At 48.3% G+C, this 15,896-nt stretch overlaps 1 protein-coding gene across 8 annotated transcripts in view; it reads right to left on the bottom strand.

Annotated features, from left to right (window-relative positions):
• Positions 1 to 9,613: 9,613 nt before the first annotated feature.
• ANLN (anillin, actin binding protein) overlaps positions 9,614 to 15,896 on the bottom strand; it is a 38,482-nt gene continuing 32,199 nt past the window's right edge. For all 8 annotated transcript variants that reach the window (XM_080666034.1, XM_080666033.1, XM_080666038.1 and 5 more), the window contains 3 exons: positions 14,108 to 14,215; positions 12,592 to 12,764; positions 9,614 to 10,896 (listed from right to left, as the gene is read on the bottom strand). In XM_080666034.1, coding sequence (XP_080522160.1) covers positions 10,773 to 10,896; positions 12,592 to 12,764; positions 14,108 to 14,215 — 405 coding nt within the window. In that variant the 3' untranslated portion in view covers positions 9,614 to 10,772. The remainder of the gene's footprint in view (positions 10,897 to 12,591; positions 12,765 to 14,107; positions 14,216 to 15,896) is intronic.

Genomic DNA, 15,896 nt, shown 5'->3' with positions numbered 1-15,896 from the left:
GCCGGCAGGGGAGCAGTTAGGTGTCGATCAGGCTGGCAGGGGAGTGGTTAGTGGCCAATCAGGCAGGCAGGCAGGTGAGTGGGAGCAGTCCCAGATTGTGAGAGGGATGTCCAACTGGATGTCCCACTGGGATTGGGCCTAAAGTCAGACATCCCCTGAGGGGACCCAGATTGGAGAGGGTACAGGCTGGGCTGAGGGACACCCCCCCCCCTCCAGTGCACAAGTTTCATGCACTGGGCCTCTAGTCTTTAATAAAGAGCTTTGGGCCCGGCCAAGGTGGCCCATGAACCAAGATGTCACCAGTTCAATTCCCCGTCAGGGCACATGCCTGGGTTGCAGGCTCCATCCCCAGTAGGGGGTGTGCAGGAGGCAGCTGATGGATGTTTCCCTCTCACAGATGTTTCTATCTCTCTATCCCTCTCTCTTCCTCTCTCTCTAAAATCAATAAAAACATATTTTTAAAAAAATTTTTAATTATAAAGAAAAAGAGCTTTGGGTGCCGTTCCCAGCAAGAGAGCATCTGTGCCCTTGAATGGCTAATTGTGGTAAATAAATAAATAAATAAATAAATAAATAAATAAATAAATAATTATTCCAGCATATTGGGCAACTTACCTGGGTCTCAGTGCGCCAGGGGACTGACCCCCCCCCCCTTGGTTATGGATGTAGGACACAAAACACAATGGCATTTTTCACTGCCTCTGTCAGAAATGTTTTCCTGTCACATTGCGTTTGTCGCAGATACAACTGGTTCTTACTATCCAGGGCAGTCATTATTCTACAGAGTCGCCTGAACACTTGACGAGCAAGCACTGAACCTCTGCTCCCAGGCTGACCTAGACACACAGGTGACATTTTCGCCAGCCTCGGGTCACAGCAAGGTCTTCAGGCGATCAATGCACAACCTTGAAAGACACCTTCTTCAGTGCGTAGTTGATTGGTGAACACTGAGCTCAGGGCCAACAGCAGGAAGACTCACAGGAGAGAACCCTATCCGCTCGCCTGTCTTCCCCCTGAGGTGCCCACCGCCGACCTGCACTCAGAAACTCAGACGGCCCTTTGGCGTTGCCCCTGGATGACACCGTCACAGTGAAATCACCAACAAAAAGCGTAGAAGCGCCCACAACGTGGCAGTAGATCTGCTGTGAAAAGGACACTTGTTTATAAGAGGCAGAGCTTTGCCTCATTCCACCTCAACTGGGGCCCTGCGGTTCAGGGGGCTGAACATTTTTACCGCTCAGATGACAAGCGTGCCAGGGGTACCGATATGGGGGTTACGGGTAAATTCACCAATACAGAACTCGCCAGGAGTGAGGGTTGCCTGTGTCCTGAAATATCGTTTGTGGCCATGGGTACTGTCAGAGCCCGTAAAAGAGGCACACATATGAACATGTGCCCGGGCTTACATATTTCCAAATTCTTGCACCAGGGGGATATTTGCTTTCATCACAACAGGTTTTCTTCGTAATCCTGTCTTATTTTTGTAATTAAACTGTCTCTGAGAGGGGGTCGCAGGCTCCCCCAGCCTGCCAGGGGGTACCTGACACAGGAAGGCCCCATGGGCTGGGTGGGGGCTTGGAGAGGAACTCCATGGCTAATCAGTGGGGAGGCACAGCCCGGGTCCCTGCTGCCCGGAAAGTCCAGGGTGGAAGTTCTGCTGAGAGCCGTCTGTCCCGCTCACCGTCAGCCCGACGTCTCTGACCGGGGCCTCCTCTTCCCTCGATGGCTGTTAGCAGCCCTGGACCGTGTGCTCCACGGACCCGCCTCGGGCAATGCAGGTTAGAGAATTCGCCTCTGGCACACCCGGTGGCAGGGTCAGGAGAGGGGCTCCCCGGTACCTGGAGACTAGACCCCCCCTCCTCATCCTGGTGTGAGCCGGGGTCTCCGGAATCCCGGTTCCAACCACGGCTTTCCTGGTGGAACCACCTGGCCTGGGCCGGTCCGTGTGGCTTCCTGACGAACTCGCAGCAATAAGCTGTTACCATGTGGGTTTCTCACCAAGTCTGAGCGCAGGCTCCGTGTTTGCCCGGCAGGACAGCACCCCGCTAAGCTGACCTGGCCAGGCTCCAGCAGAAGGAGTCACACAGACAAGGGCTCTTCCCTCTGCTCCTTTGCTGGTGGACGGGGTGGGAGGCCGGCTCTGGGAGCCTGCTTCCTGGGCCACTTCCCAAAACCGCGTCATCAGAACCTAATGGTCTCCGCCCCGGAGCCGGCCCTGAAGGAGGACTGCCGGCCCGCAGCCTGTGGGTGGGCCGATGCGCAGAGGAGACGGCAAGAGCACACGATGGGGCCCGAAGGACTTGGTGGGGGGCTGTGCTCCTGGCTGGCCGCTTTGTTCATAGTTAGTTGCGGGGAGCATTTCCTGGAGCCCTTGCAGCCTCAGAGCGCTGCAGATGGAGCTCTCCGGTTCACAAAGCTTCAGTCATTACACTGCACAGGGGATGGGCAGGAGGGCGCCCCAGGGTGGGAGGGCACCCCAGGATAGGAGGAGGAACCCGGGGTGGGAGGAGGCTCCCGGGGTGGGAGGAGGCACCCAGAGTGGGAGGTGGCACCCAGGGCAGGAGGTGGCACCCAGGGTGGAAGGGCGCCCCCAGGGTGGGAGGTGGCACCCAGGGTGGGAGGGCACCCCCACGGTGGGAGGTGGCACCCAGGGTGGGAGGGCGCCCCCAGGGCAGGAGGGCGCCCCCAGGGTGGGAGGGCGCCCCCAGGGTGGGAGGTGGCACCCAGGGTGGGAGGGCGCCCCCAGGGTGGGAGGAGGCACCCGGGTGGGAGGGTACCCCCAGGGTGGGAGGAGGCACCCAGGGTGGGAGGAGGCACCCAGGGTGGGAGGGCGCCCCCAGGGCTTGCATGCAGCCCGAGATCAAGGTGGCTTCAGACCTGGAGGTCCTGGTCTCACCGAGGACTGCACCCTCCCTCCGCCCTCCGAGATGCACCCTTTGCGCAGGCTCTGCAGAGCCGCAGGTGCTGATGTTCTACAGGGACCTCCACACTGAAGTTCTGCAAATGTCAGCTGGAGCCCAGACACGGAGGGGGCCTGCTGGGGGCAGCGGGATTGGAGGGAGTACGTGGAGACTCCACACACATCACTCTGCTGGGAAGAACAGCTCTGCCCGCTGCCTCCCGTAGCTGGGCACCCATCGGGGCACAGTCAGGGGGATCCCACACAGCAGCTGGCTCTGGGACCTTGTCAAGCTTCTGTTCCAGGTTACTGTCTCTTTAAGATGGGAGCTATCACCGAAACCAGTTTGGCTCAGTGGATAGAGCGTCGGCCTGTGGACTGTAAGGGTCCCAGGTTCGATTCCGGTCAAGGGCACGTACCTTGGTTGCGGGCACATCCCCAGTAGGAGGTGTGCAGGAGGCAGCTGGTCGATGTTTCTCTCTCATCGATGTTTCTAACTCTCTACCCCTCTCCCTTCCTCTCTGTAAAAAATCAATAAAATATATTATAAAAAAAAAAAAAAAAGATGGGAGCTATCACACCTGTGTCCCAGCACCACCTGATGCTAATGGTGCTTAGAGAGGGCTGGATGTAGACACTCGGGCGGCCATGAGTATCTGGTGTCATGGAACGGGGAACGAAGGCAGAGGGCGATGGGGTGACTTGCTGGAGAGGCACAGCCAACGGAATTTGAAGCCGGGCTGTCTGGCGCCAGGCTCCACGCTGCTAGCCACGAGGCCACCCGCCTTACGAAGTAAGATCGTGTTTGCACAACGTGGCGCGTGACCGAGCCAGCCACACCTGCCACACCTGCTCTCACGCCTCGCTCCCCACGCGGCTGGAGTCCGCTCTGTCTGCAGAATAAGACCAGGCTCTGACCATAGGCTCGCACAACCCCTCTCCTCAGTCTCTACCCAAAAGAGCGGAAGGCGTGTGTCCACACAAAAGCCTGCACAGGAGTGTTTACAGCATCCTTGCAATCGCCCAAACTTGGAGCAACCAGGATGCTGTCCAGATGTCCATCCACAGGAGGTAAACACAGGAAATGCTGCTCGGCGACATAGAAGACACCCCCGCCACACACAGCAAGCGCGGGTCTCAGAATTATTATGTTCAGTAAAAGCAGCTGGCACAAAAGAGCATATACTGTATAATTATGTGTAATTTTACAACAAGTGAAACTAATCTATGATGAGAAAAAAATTTTCATGTTAAGGGCAGGAAAGTGGGGAGGACTGAAAGAACTTTCTGGAGGGGTGGAGCTATCCTGATGAAGGCTTGACTTACACAGATGTGCACACTCATGAAAACTCATGGAAGGACGCTGGCTGCTGTGGCTCCATGGGTTGGGCAGTGCCACGTGCACCAAAAGTTGGCTGGTTCGATTCCCGGTCAGGGCCCATGCCTGAGGTGCAGGCTTGATCCCCAGTGGGGAGCGAGTAGGAAGCAGCTTGTCGATATATTTTTTCTCTCGCTCTCCCTCTCCCTTCCTCTCTCTAAGATCAATAAAAATAAAAACGTTTAAAAATGTATTTTTTAGAAAGCTGGTGGAATGATACACTTAAGATTTGTGCACTTCATTGTACGTAAATTTTATGGACAGGTGGGCAGCTAGGTGTGTGAATGCATGAACGCCTGTATCTGCTATTTATTTTTATAAAAATAAATTGGCGGGGGGGGGGGGGGGGACGGCGAATACCTTAAGCATGACATATAAATATAGGCACGCCTATGATGAATCATTTTTCTAACAGATCTTGAAAGTCTATAAAAGGTCACTGGAGGAATCCATTTAAATGTTCCACCGTGTCTTGTAGCTTGTAATCTTTTTACAGGCATATAAAAAGAGTTTTATGTCCATGCAATTGCTAAGCCACTGGTTTCATTACAAGAAAGAAACCTCAGGGTAAAAAAAAAAACAAAAAAAACAAAAAACTGTAAGCTCCTAAACTTTGGGGTACACATAACATTATAATCTGGAAGAGGGAAAGACATAAAGGAAAAGAGAAAACGGATAAAAAAGGTAATTAGTATGTGAAATAGGAACATGGCTCATGAATTACCTTGAAAGCACAATTTTAAAATATAATTATCTTGATTCATTCCCATCCTGAGGAAATGTACGTATAAAGCCAATGGCTTCTCCCTGGCCCGCTGACAACCTTATTAAGCCAAGTGGCTTCCGATGTCCCCATTCGAAGAAGCACAGTCCCTTTGTGGGAGGCCAGGCTGGTGCAAACTTTGCAAAGGAAGCAAGAGACATCAAGTAGAGGTCGGATTTTATTGCAGACATCGAGGCTGATGAGCTGTGTGGACCAAGTGCCCAACGGGAATCTCACCACTGGGAAGTCTGACACTCGGGGTGCTGGCGGCTTGCTTTGCAGCCCCACCCCCGCTGCAGCCTGGCGAGGCCACCTGTGAAGGGCCAGCGTGGGACGTTACCGCCATCCCTCACGGTGGGAGAGTTCACTGCCATCTTATTCTTTCTCATGGACGCCCCAAGAAACTCAGTAACAGTGCAGAAGATGGGTGAAAAGCCAAAGGTCGACAAGGAAGTCCAAGTGCTTTTGTTATTTTGGGAGTATTTAATAATCTTAGTGTCTGTGGGAAGCAACATAGCCTCTTGCCTTTTAGAGTCGGGCCAAGGCTGGACTGTTGGCTCTGCCATGTGACCTCGGGAAAGTTCCTTAACCACGCTGACCCTCAGGTCCCCTATATTCTTACAGCCTTACGTGTAACGCTGGGTGTCTGTGAGAATTACATGAACTAGCACAGGCGAAGCTTCTAAGACAGCTCCGAAATGCCTTCTCCGCATCCCCCAAATCAAAAAATTCCACACCCAAAGCCTTTTCCTAAATCATCTGTGGGCAAAACCTGACCTGAGGCCCTTTAGCCTGTTTTTAATCCACGTACGTGAGCTTACGTTTCTCTGCAGAAATATTAGTGTTTGGTTATATGGAGTTGCCCTAGACCCCCCTGGAGTATTACATAATGTATGGTACATGCACCCTCTTCACCTTGTAAATCCAAAACACCATGAATTTTCAAAACACGCCTTGTCCCAAGGGTTTCAGACATGGGATTATGAATCCACATGACATCCTCACTCTATTGTTAATTATGAATTTGCTAGGCCCACTTTACTGAATATCAAGACCGCCTATGTATAGATTTCATTTACGTTAAAAGAGTTTAGCCCTGACTGGTTTGGCTCAGTGGATAGAGCGTCAGCCTGCAGACTGAAGGGTCCCAGGTTCGATTCCAGTCAAGGGCATGTACCTTGGTTTCAAACGGGCACATCCCCAGTAGCGGGTGTGCAAGAGGCAGCTGATCGATGTTTCTCTCTCATCGATGTTTCTAACTCTCTATTCCTCACCCTTCCTCTCTGTAAAAAATCAAACACATATATATATATATATATATATATATATATATATATATATATACACACACACACACACACACATATGAGTTTATGTGGCCTGGCCGGTATGGCTCAGTGGTTGAGCGTCCCCCCATGAATCAAGAGGTCCCAGGTTTGATTCCCAGTCAGGGCACATGCCCGGGTTGCAGGCTCAATCCCCAATAGGCATGCAGGAGGTAGCAGATCAATGATTCTCTCTCATCGATGTTTCTATCTCTCTAGTCCTTTCCCTTCCTCTCTCTCTAAAATCAGAAAGATCTGACTTGTAGAAGCTGGTGTTTGAAAGTTGTACAAATTAAAGTGAGTCCAGTTACAGGAAAATAAGCAGTTCTCCCTTCATTGCAGGCTGCTTAATTCTTTGGCATAAATTGTTCTGAAGGTTGTTACATGTTTATATTCATTTTTAACTACATAAAGAGAGGAGCTAATAATAATAAAACCTTAATTAGGTTAAGAGCATACGTAACCAATTCTTTTCAATGTTTCCCAAATGCCAGTTGACAGGACACCAATAATTGGCATAACCTACCAGAGTATTGGCACCATCTGGTGGTGAAACTGAAAACTGCATGTGTATATGCACCCCTCTCAGCTGTTAGAAATCAGTTCTCAAACTGAAAGAGGTCATTGACCCACAAAGACTGTTATTTCCTCAAGTGCTGACTTCATTCCAGGATTCTATAATCAACTCCGCAAAGTCACAATAGCAGATGGATATTTGTCAAGTTTATGTTAAAAGAAACATAAATGAAAAAAGAACAATTTTGTAAGAATTTGCCCTAACCGGTTTGGCTCAGTGGATGGAGCGTCGGCCTGTGGACTCAGGGGTCCCAGGTTCGATTCCAGTCAAGGGCATGTACCTTGGTTGTGGGCACATCCCCAGTAGGGGGCATGCAGGAGGCAGCTGATCGATGTTTCTCTCTCATCGATGTTTCTAACTATCTCTCTCTCTCCCTTCCTCTCTGTAAAAAATCAATAAAATATATATTTAAAAAAATTTAAATATATACATATGGTGTCCCCCCAAAAAATGTATACACATTTTGAATAATTAATTCCAATGGGTTAAATCTGAAAAAAAAAAAAAAGAAGAAGAAACATCAAGAAGATTGCCTGGTGCAGAATAAATGTTCAAACAATGCCAGCCAGCCAAAGGAGGTCTTGATGCAGTTTGCATGGTGATTCTTTGATTATTGTGCACAGCGTGAAAATTTCCTCCTAGTCTCTTGCTTGTTTATGGACATTTATCAGGCAGGAATTTTTTTATGCAACCAACCCTGTCATTTTTTTTCCCGTTTATGGATTTTATTGTAACCTGGCTGTTTAGCTCAACATCTTACTGAACTGACTGCTCCAAGTTTCTGAGTTTGTGGTCAGAATCTTAAGGTTCCTCTTTGGTCTCCCCAGACATCACTCATGTTCCTTCCACGGATGACAATCAGAGCCACTGCTTTTTCACGTTTCCCCTAACGAACGCGTCCCTTTTGTTTCTGCTTCTCTGTCCACACCACGCTCCCTGGAGGTGGGGAACCTTTTATCCACGCCAGTATTCCAACAATCCCCGCAGGCAGCGACACCGACTTTGTTCGCACAGTACTTTTCACTGGAATTTTTATCTTGATGTTCCACAATCACTTTATATGCCCTAAGATAGAATCATCTCTAAGGGGTATTGTTATCTTTGTTCCTTTAACTTACAACGAACAGTATGTGTGGGATATTTTTTATGAACAAAAGAATCTAATATGTCTATGGAATATGCATACTCTCTAGAACACAAATGCTGGTAAAAGTGGGAGAATGGGAGAAGACATACTTTCCACGTTAACTTCCTTGTGCCTCTTGAATTTGGTACTGTGATGTTAAACATAAGTCTATCCTATATAATAAAAGGGACCTTCTCGTCAATCCCACCAAACCTGTTCCTGTTGTGGCTGGTGATGTCACTTCTACACTCAGTCTCTGCTAGGCACTTGGGGGTCATCCTCTGTCCTTCAAATGCACATCAAGTACCATATGGAAATGGCACCTACTCATTCAACAGCAACCCTCCTCATCCCTGACCCACCCACTCATTCAACAGCAACCCTCCTCATCCCTGACCCACCCACTCATTCAACAGCAACCCTACTCACCTCGGACCCAGCCACTCATTCAACAGCAACCCATCTCATCCCTGACCCACCCACTCATTCAACAGCAACCCTCCTCATCCCTGACCCACCCACTCATTCAACAGCAACCCTCCTCATCCCTGACCCACCCACTCATTCAACAGCAGCCCTCCTCATCCCTGACCCACCCACTCATTCAACAGCAGCCCTCCTCATCCCTGACCCACCCACTCATTCAACAGCAACCCTACTCACCTCGGACCCAGCCACTCATTCAACAGCAACCCATCTCATCCCTGACCCACCCACTCATTCAACAGCAACCCTCCTCATCCCTGACCCACCCACTCATTCAACAGCAACCCTCCTCATCCCTGACCCACCCACTCATTCAACAGCAACCCTACTCACCTCGGACCCAGCCACTCATTCAACAGCAACCCATCTCATCCCTGACCCACCCACTCATTCAACAGCAACCCTCCTCATCCCTGACCCACCCACTCATTCAACAGCAACCCTCCTCATCTCTGACCCACCCACTCATTCAACAGCAACCCTCCTCATCCCTGACCCACCCACTCATTCAACAGCAACCCTACTCACCTCGGACCCAGCCACTCATTCAACAGCAACCCATCTCATCCCTGACCCACCCACTCATTCAACAGCAACCCTCCTCATCCCTGACCCACCCACTCATTCAACAGCCACCCTCCTCATCCCTGACCCACCCACTCATTCAACAGCAACCCTCCTCATCCCTGACCCACCCACTCATTCAACAGCAGCCCTCCTCATCCCTGACCCAGCCACTCATTCAACAGCAGCCCTCCTCATCCCTGACCCACCCACTCATTCAACAGCCACCCTCCTCATCCCTGACCCACCCACTCATTCAACAGCAGCCCTCCTCATCCCTGACCCACCCACTCATTCAATAACAGCCCTCCTCATCCCTGAGCCACCCACTCATTCAACAGCAGCCCTAAGCACACACAGTGAGTCCAGCCCTGGGACACAGCTGAAAAGGTGAGAAGACACTGTCGATAAAATACCCTCACGAAGCCCCACAGCCTGGGGTGCGGAGCAGCCACCCACACGTTTAAATAGGATTTCTTAAAACAGAGTCCTTAAGCCATTTGCAAGTATTTATTTAGGTAAGCGACCATAAAACACATTTTATAATACACATAAGAAAAACACATTCAAATGAATAAGAGGTAAAATGACAGGTGACAGGATTTAGTGTTTATAAATGAGACCATCAATAACTTTAACAATTTAGAGAAGAAACTCAAAGTGTGCTTAAAAGTTTGAGACCATGCTTTACAATATTTTATAACACAAAAATAAAGTGTTAGGCTTTTAAAGAAATAACGTTACTTAATAGTTTTTCAACAGATTTCATAACGGATTTCTAGACACTGTCATATATGACATGAAAAGTAAAAAGTCAAGAGCTTTGGCAAGCCAAGTATTAGTCCACAGCAGCTTGTGAAGTTTACTTTCTTATATAAAAATTCTTCAATGTACATTTGTTCTTGTTACAGGAACAGGAGGAAACTAACATGCCAAGTATATTTGAGGAATCTGTTAGCTATACAGCAAAAATAATTGCTTTTGAAAGCCTACATTGTATGAAAATGTGTACCATGCAGCATCTTCAGTAACAGCAAATGTAAACCATGTGATTATTAAGTCTTCTAAATAAAACATCTTACCCCCAAATCACACACAATATCCCTAAGTCCGCATCTCCTGTTCGAAGAAGCCTCAGCTTTAAACGAATATCCATTTGCTCTTTGAAAAAGCCCTTGCCTCCATTATTAAAAACGTTTCTGTGAAGTCCCTTAGAAATGTTTTCAGTGCGACAGTAACAAGATACATCCAATAAAGGCCCACAGCCCACAGGAAGACATATGGGGCCAAAGAGTGACTCTAACTCCCGAACACCCCTCTGCGCCGAGACCCACAGCTCCAAAAAGACAACTTACAATTTCTTACTTAAAAACAAACATTTTATCATGAATAACTGAATAATCAGGTTTCTAGGAAATGAGGCTTTTAGATTAAGATTTAGCAAAATCAATTATGAATTTTCCTCCCGGCATTTATGAATGACAAATCAGTTGAAGTTTTACATACAAAAGACATAAATACTGCATAATATGTAGTGAATATTGGCACATACCCTTTCGTTTTTAAAGCATAAAATGCACTCAGCATATCGGCCGCTCTTAAGACACATGTATGACATAGCTCAAAGCCACCGCTGAGCGCGGGAACGGCCCGCTCAGGGCTTCCCGAGAGGCTTGTAGCAGGCGTCAGGCTGCCAGAGGCGAATGTCCACAAGAACCTGATTGAGCTTCTGCATCCAGAGGTCCCGCTCTTCCTTGGTGTCTGCGGACAGCCAGTGCCTGTGGGAGCAAACCAGCAGCTGCTCAGAGCTCTTCTGCCCCTTCCACACGGCCCCGCACCCTTACTTGGGGGAAAGCCTCAACAAACCAGTAAAATGAGTTCCTCTGTATTCTCTGTAAATGGATGCTAATTGAGAGCCCCATAGGAAGATGCTTCAAGTACAATTTTTAAAATGAGAAACAATTAGATAAAAGGCCCTGTGTAGAAATAGTTGAGACAAAGGAGAATGCAGAATGATAAAATGTTTATATTTTTAACAAAATGTATGATCCAAACGGTTCTGAGAAGCCACCAAGAAGTGAGAGCCTTCCAGTCTCAAATGCATGAGTAACAAAGGGTCCGCTCAAATCACAATCCTATATAATAAAAGGCTAATATGCAAATTGACCAAACAGTGGAACGACCGGTCGCTATAGTGAGCACTGACCACCAGGGGGTAGACACTCAACACAGGAGCTGCCCCCTGGTGGTCAGTGCGCTCCCACATGGGGAGTGCCGCTCAGCCAGAAGCCGGGCTCACAGCTGGTAAGCGCAGGGGCAGTGGCGGGAGCCTCTCCCACCTCCACAGCAGCGTTAAGGACCCCTCAGGGGATGTCCAACTGCTGGCTTAGGCCCGTTCCCTGCGGGGAGCAGGCCTAAGCCAGCAGGCGGACACCTCCTGAGGGGTCCCGGACGGCAAGAAGGCGCAGGCCGGGCTGAGGCCACCCCCCGCCCAGTGCACAAATGTCGTGAACCGGGCCTCTAGTGATGTTATAATGAGAAAACAAAGAAAGTACAGTCGTGGGAGCCACATGGGACCTGGCTGTTTCTGCTGCAGGAGAAGGCCAAGGAGAAGGCCAAGGCCAAGGAGAAGGCCAAGAAGAAGTCTGGGAGGGCTTATTAGTAGGTAAAGGTAAGTCTACGTGAAAAAGGGTTAACATGGGCTGCTGTGGTCAGGAACCACTTGGGCACTGAATTTTGGCTGGTTCCCCCACGGACTGGCCCCGGACAAATGACTGTAAACCCACTGTGCCCCCTGTCCTGTCCTGTCCTGTCTTACGCCACTGCTGCAGAGAAGCCCCCAAAGGAAAGGAGGGAGGAGTTCCACTGAGTTAATGTGAAGTAACCTAGACACCAAGTATTTCCAGGGAACGGGTCCCCTACCGGAGCCATTTTTAATCCCACATCAGAAACGCCTGGAGCAGCTCCATCCACCCCCGTCTGCAATGCCCAGCTACGGCCTCATTAATAGACTGTGTCAAACTCAAACTTTCGTCCCTAATCACAACTGTGTACGTTGAAGTTGGCCTTAGGCTTCTCTTGGGTATCCAAGCAAATGAATCTTAGATTCTTAACAATAAGCTTATATTGTTAATTTTATATGTTATCCATTCACCCAGTCCCAATCAGCCAGACCCCAGCAGCAAGCTAACCTACCGGTCAGTGTGTCTGCCCCCTGGTGGTCAGTGTGTGTCACAGCGACTGGTCGAACAGTCAGACACTTAGCATATTAGGCTTTTATTGTATAGGATGGTAAGCTTTTCTTCACTACACTAATTTAGTTACTAGATTGTTCGCTTACTGTGTGTGTTTTGTGTTCTTATTAAGCCTGTACCCCCTAAAGACAAGGATGACCCTGGTATTTCTTACACTGGTAAGAGCATATGGGCAGTTAGTTACTGTGTTGGCAGAACTATCGGCAGCCCAATACTTACTTGGTGACACAGAGTGTGTCCCTGCACTGGCTGACAAGCGTCTCTCGGTCATCTTCTCTTTGTGGTCGGACAGTAATTAATTCAAAAGTGTTACGTCTTGCGCAAAATTCTCTGTTGGCTGGTTCTATCTGACGACTGGTACAATTGGCCAGATTTATCCTTCCTATGGGATTCTTTAAAAATAAAAATTTTTTAAAAGTGTTAGCAGAAAGTAAACAAGACCATTTAAGTCAGCATTAAGCAGTATTTAAGTTTGTATAAATTTAAAAAGCCATTTCATCCTGTATATTATTGTTTCTTAATAATAAAAGATGTAAACTGGAGCTCTTAGCCAACTTAAAAAAATAAACTCTGTATGGAAACCTTGAGAGATACAAAATTAAAAACAAAGCAATCTAATGAAGCCCCATGCACCATCAACCCACTTTAACAATTAGAAACACACTCAGCCACCTTCTGTCCACGGCCATCCCTCCCTCCCTCTCTGTAAACAGAGGCCTAGACGTGCATCTCATCTGTAAATATTGTCATGATCCCCCAAGGAGAAGGCCGGACAGTGGAGCACCACAGCCCAGAGCTGCACACGTCAGCCCAGACTATTCCACAAACCACCCTGAGTCAAAAAATCAACCTGCAGACCACTACGTACATATGTTTGAAATATGCAGCTGCAGTAACATATTGCTTAGGAATATGTACACATATAATACAAATTAAATAAGCATTTCAGCATTTCAGCATAGGGTCGCCTCTGTAGGGGAGAGGCACACGGGGGCTTCAGCTGGACTGAACACAAAGGATGATGGACATTATCTATATGCCTTTGACCGTCCTAAATAGTTCACAATAAGTTTTATATAGAATTCACATGGCTACAATAATACTAAAGTAAATTTAATATATTTTTGACTAAAAATGTCAATTAAAAATATTATAAAACATTCTAGGAAGAAAGACAAATATACACTGAGTGGCCAGATTATTATGATCTCTGAACGCATAATAATCTGGCCACTCAGTGTATATCTTATATAATAAAAGGCTAATATGCAAATTGTCCCCTCGACCAGGAGTTCGACAAGCAGGCAGGCCGGCCAACCGCCCATGTTCCCTCCCCCTGGCCAGGCAGGACGGACCCCACCCATGCACAAATTCATGCACCAGGCCTCTAATACACACACACACACACACACACACACACACACACATACTGAGTGGCCAGATATTATGCGTTCAGAGATCATAATAATCTGGCCACTCAGTGTATGCCTTACAGTATTTTAAGAGTGGTCAAATCACAGAGAATGGATGAAATATAAAATTTCTGCTCACAAACACACACACACACACACACACACACACACACACACACACGCTTTGCGACAAGCACATTTTCGATGGCCTAGTGAACAAACTCCCAGGGGAGCGGGTGGGGGGAGGCCTGAGGGAGCACTTAGTGAAACAGCACGTGTAGACAGGTCAGGGCCTTCCCACCGACCTGCACCCTCAGCCTTACCTTCCGTTTCTCGTCATCGGGGTACGTCCAGTAAGAGATACAGTTTCCAGACAGAATACACCATCTGCGATGCCAGGCACCAAACCCACTCACATCTTCAAATATGGTCTGGAAAAGTGAGTGAGATCCTGGCTTAACCACTTGGGGGTCAGACAACTGTTAATCCCATTGGCTAAAGGTCACTGTACTGGAGTATGTCCCGCTGCGCAATCTCCCTGCGTGACTCCCATCATGTCTCATCCTCGGTGGTGAGAATCACTGGCCGCTCACACCCAGACACGTGCCCAGATGTCCAGCAGCATCTACAAGCATTTAGCACTTAAGAACCTCCGCGTATTAACCCCAAGTAAGTGCCTCTACCGAATATCAGACTTTTTAAAAAATGCTCCTTAAATAAGAGAAGAATACTTCAAGCGTTGGAAAGTAAAGGGATTTGGAATGTCATGCCTTATTTATTGAAAAAGACGAATGATAGCTTCTTACGTAGAGGGAATGCAGAAGACTGGCACTTAATTTCTATTTGGTACAACAAAACGGGACCGGCAAAGAGTCAAACAGGTAACTAATAACCCGTGGGGCTTTTCCATGGAAGTGCTTTTTCTTAAACAGTCTAAGTAGGCGCTGCTTCCCCACCCCCACTGTTTTTTAGCCGTAATGGAGCCCTAATTTATGTAAGTCCTCACTGTTAATTTAAGAAAAGAATTCATTTAGACGCATTATATTAAGAAACAAAGCAAGGTGAAATGCCCCAGTGCCCTGACCAGGGATGGGCAGGCTTTCTGTGTGAGGGGCAGCGCGTAGAGATGTGGATTGTGTGGCTCCTTCATAACCATCCACCCGCCGCCGCTGCGGTGCAAAGCGCCCATGGACAGCATGGAGACCCATGAGCCTGAGCTCTAAGGAAACGGTATGGACACGAACAGTGGGCACACTCGGCTGGCCCTAACAGAGATAATCCAAAGGTATCGTTGTGATTTCAAAATGCACTGAGAATTTTCCACCTTGAAATGGTTCAATGAAGCCCCACACCAAACAATAGTGGGAGAGAGCGTCTCCTCCATCCACTAATTTGTGTAATTTTACCAAAAGGTGGCTTGAGTTAGCAGTGCAATCTCTGGCCCTGGAGGGAAATTACTCTGTGTGAAGAAATGTCTCCATGATAGAATAAAACCTCAAATTTATTAGCTTAATTAATTAGCTCAAATTCATTAGCTGACTCCAACCATATGCTCTCTCACCCCACCTTTTTTTTTCTTTTCCCCAGTTTACCCTCTCTCCTCCCCAAGGCCTGGTTTCCTAGGCAACACCTGCACACAGCCACCCCAGGGACTAAGCATCTTATTTCAGCCTCCTGGACAAAGGTAGCACGAATGACCCCCCAGCGCCCGTCTGTGTTTCTGTCCACCTTTCACATCATAAAGGTGACAGACAGACCAGGGGAATGGTGGAGAAGGGTAACACCGCTGTCATTATGCTCTACTCTAATCAGAGAGGAATGACAAGGGGACAGCGTTTGCTTTTTATAGCTGAGAAAACTAAGGGCCAAGGAAAGCCAATGACAACACCAGCACAGCGCAGACCGCAGACCGGGGACCTTCTAGGCGTCCAGAGTGCCCTCCCCCTGCTGCTCATCAGTCTAGACGGAGCTGGAGGAGGACCACAGAACCACTTACCAAGCCTCTTTGGCTGGTCATTTCCTCCTTCCAGCTGTCAGGAAGGGAAACTGAACACCTTAAATTTCAATTACCACCTCTATTTTTTTTAAATATATTTTTATTGATTTCAGAGA

This window comes from Plecotus auritus (assembly GCF_963455305.1).
Source record: "Plecotus auritus genome assembly, chromosome: 4".
In the NCBI taxonomy this organism is placed as follows: Eukaryota; Metazoa; Chordata; class Mammalia; order Chiroptera; family Vespertilionidae; genus Plecotus; species Plecotus auritus.
The sequence above is the reverse complement of the archived record's forward strand: the minus strand, read 5'-3'. Positions and strand labels throughout refer to the sequence as shown.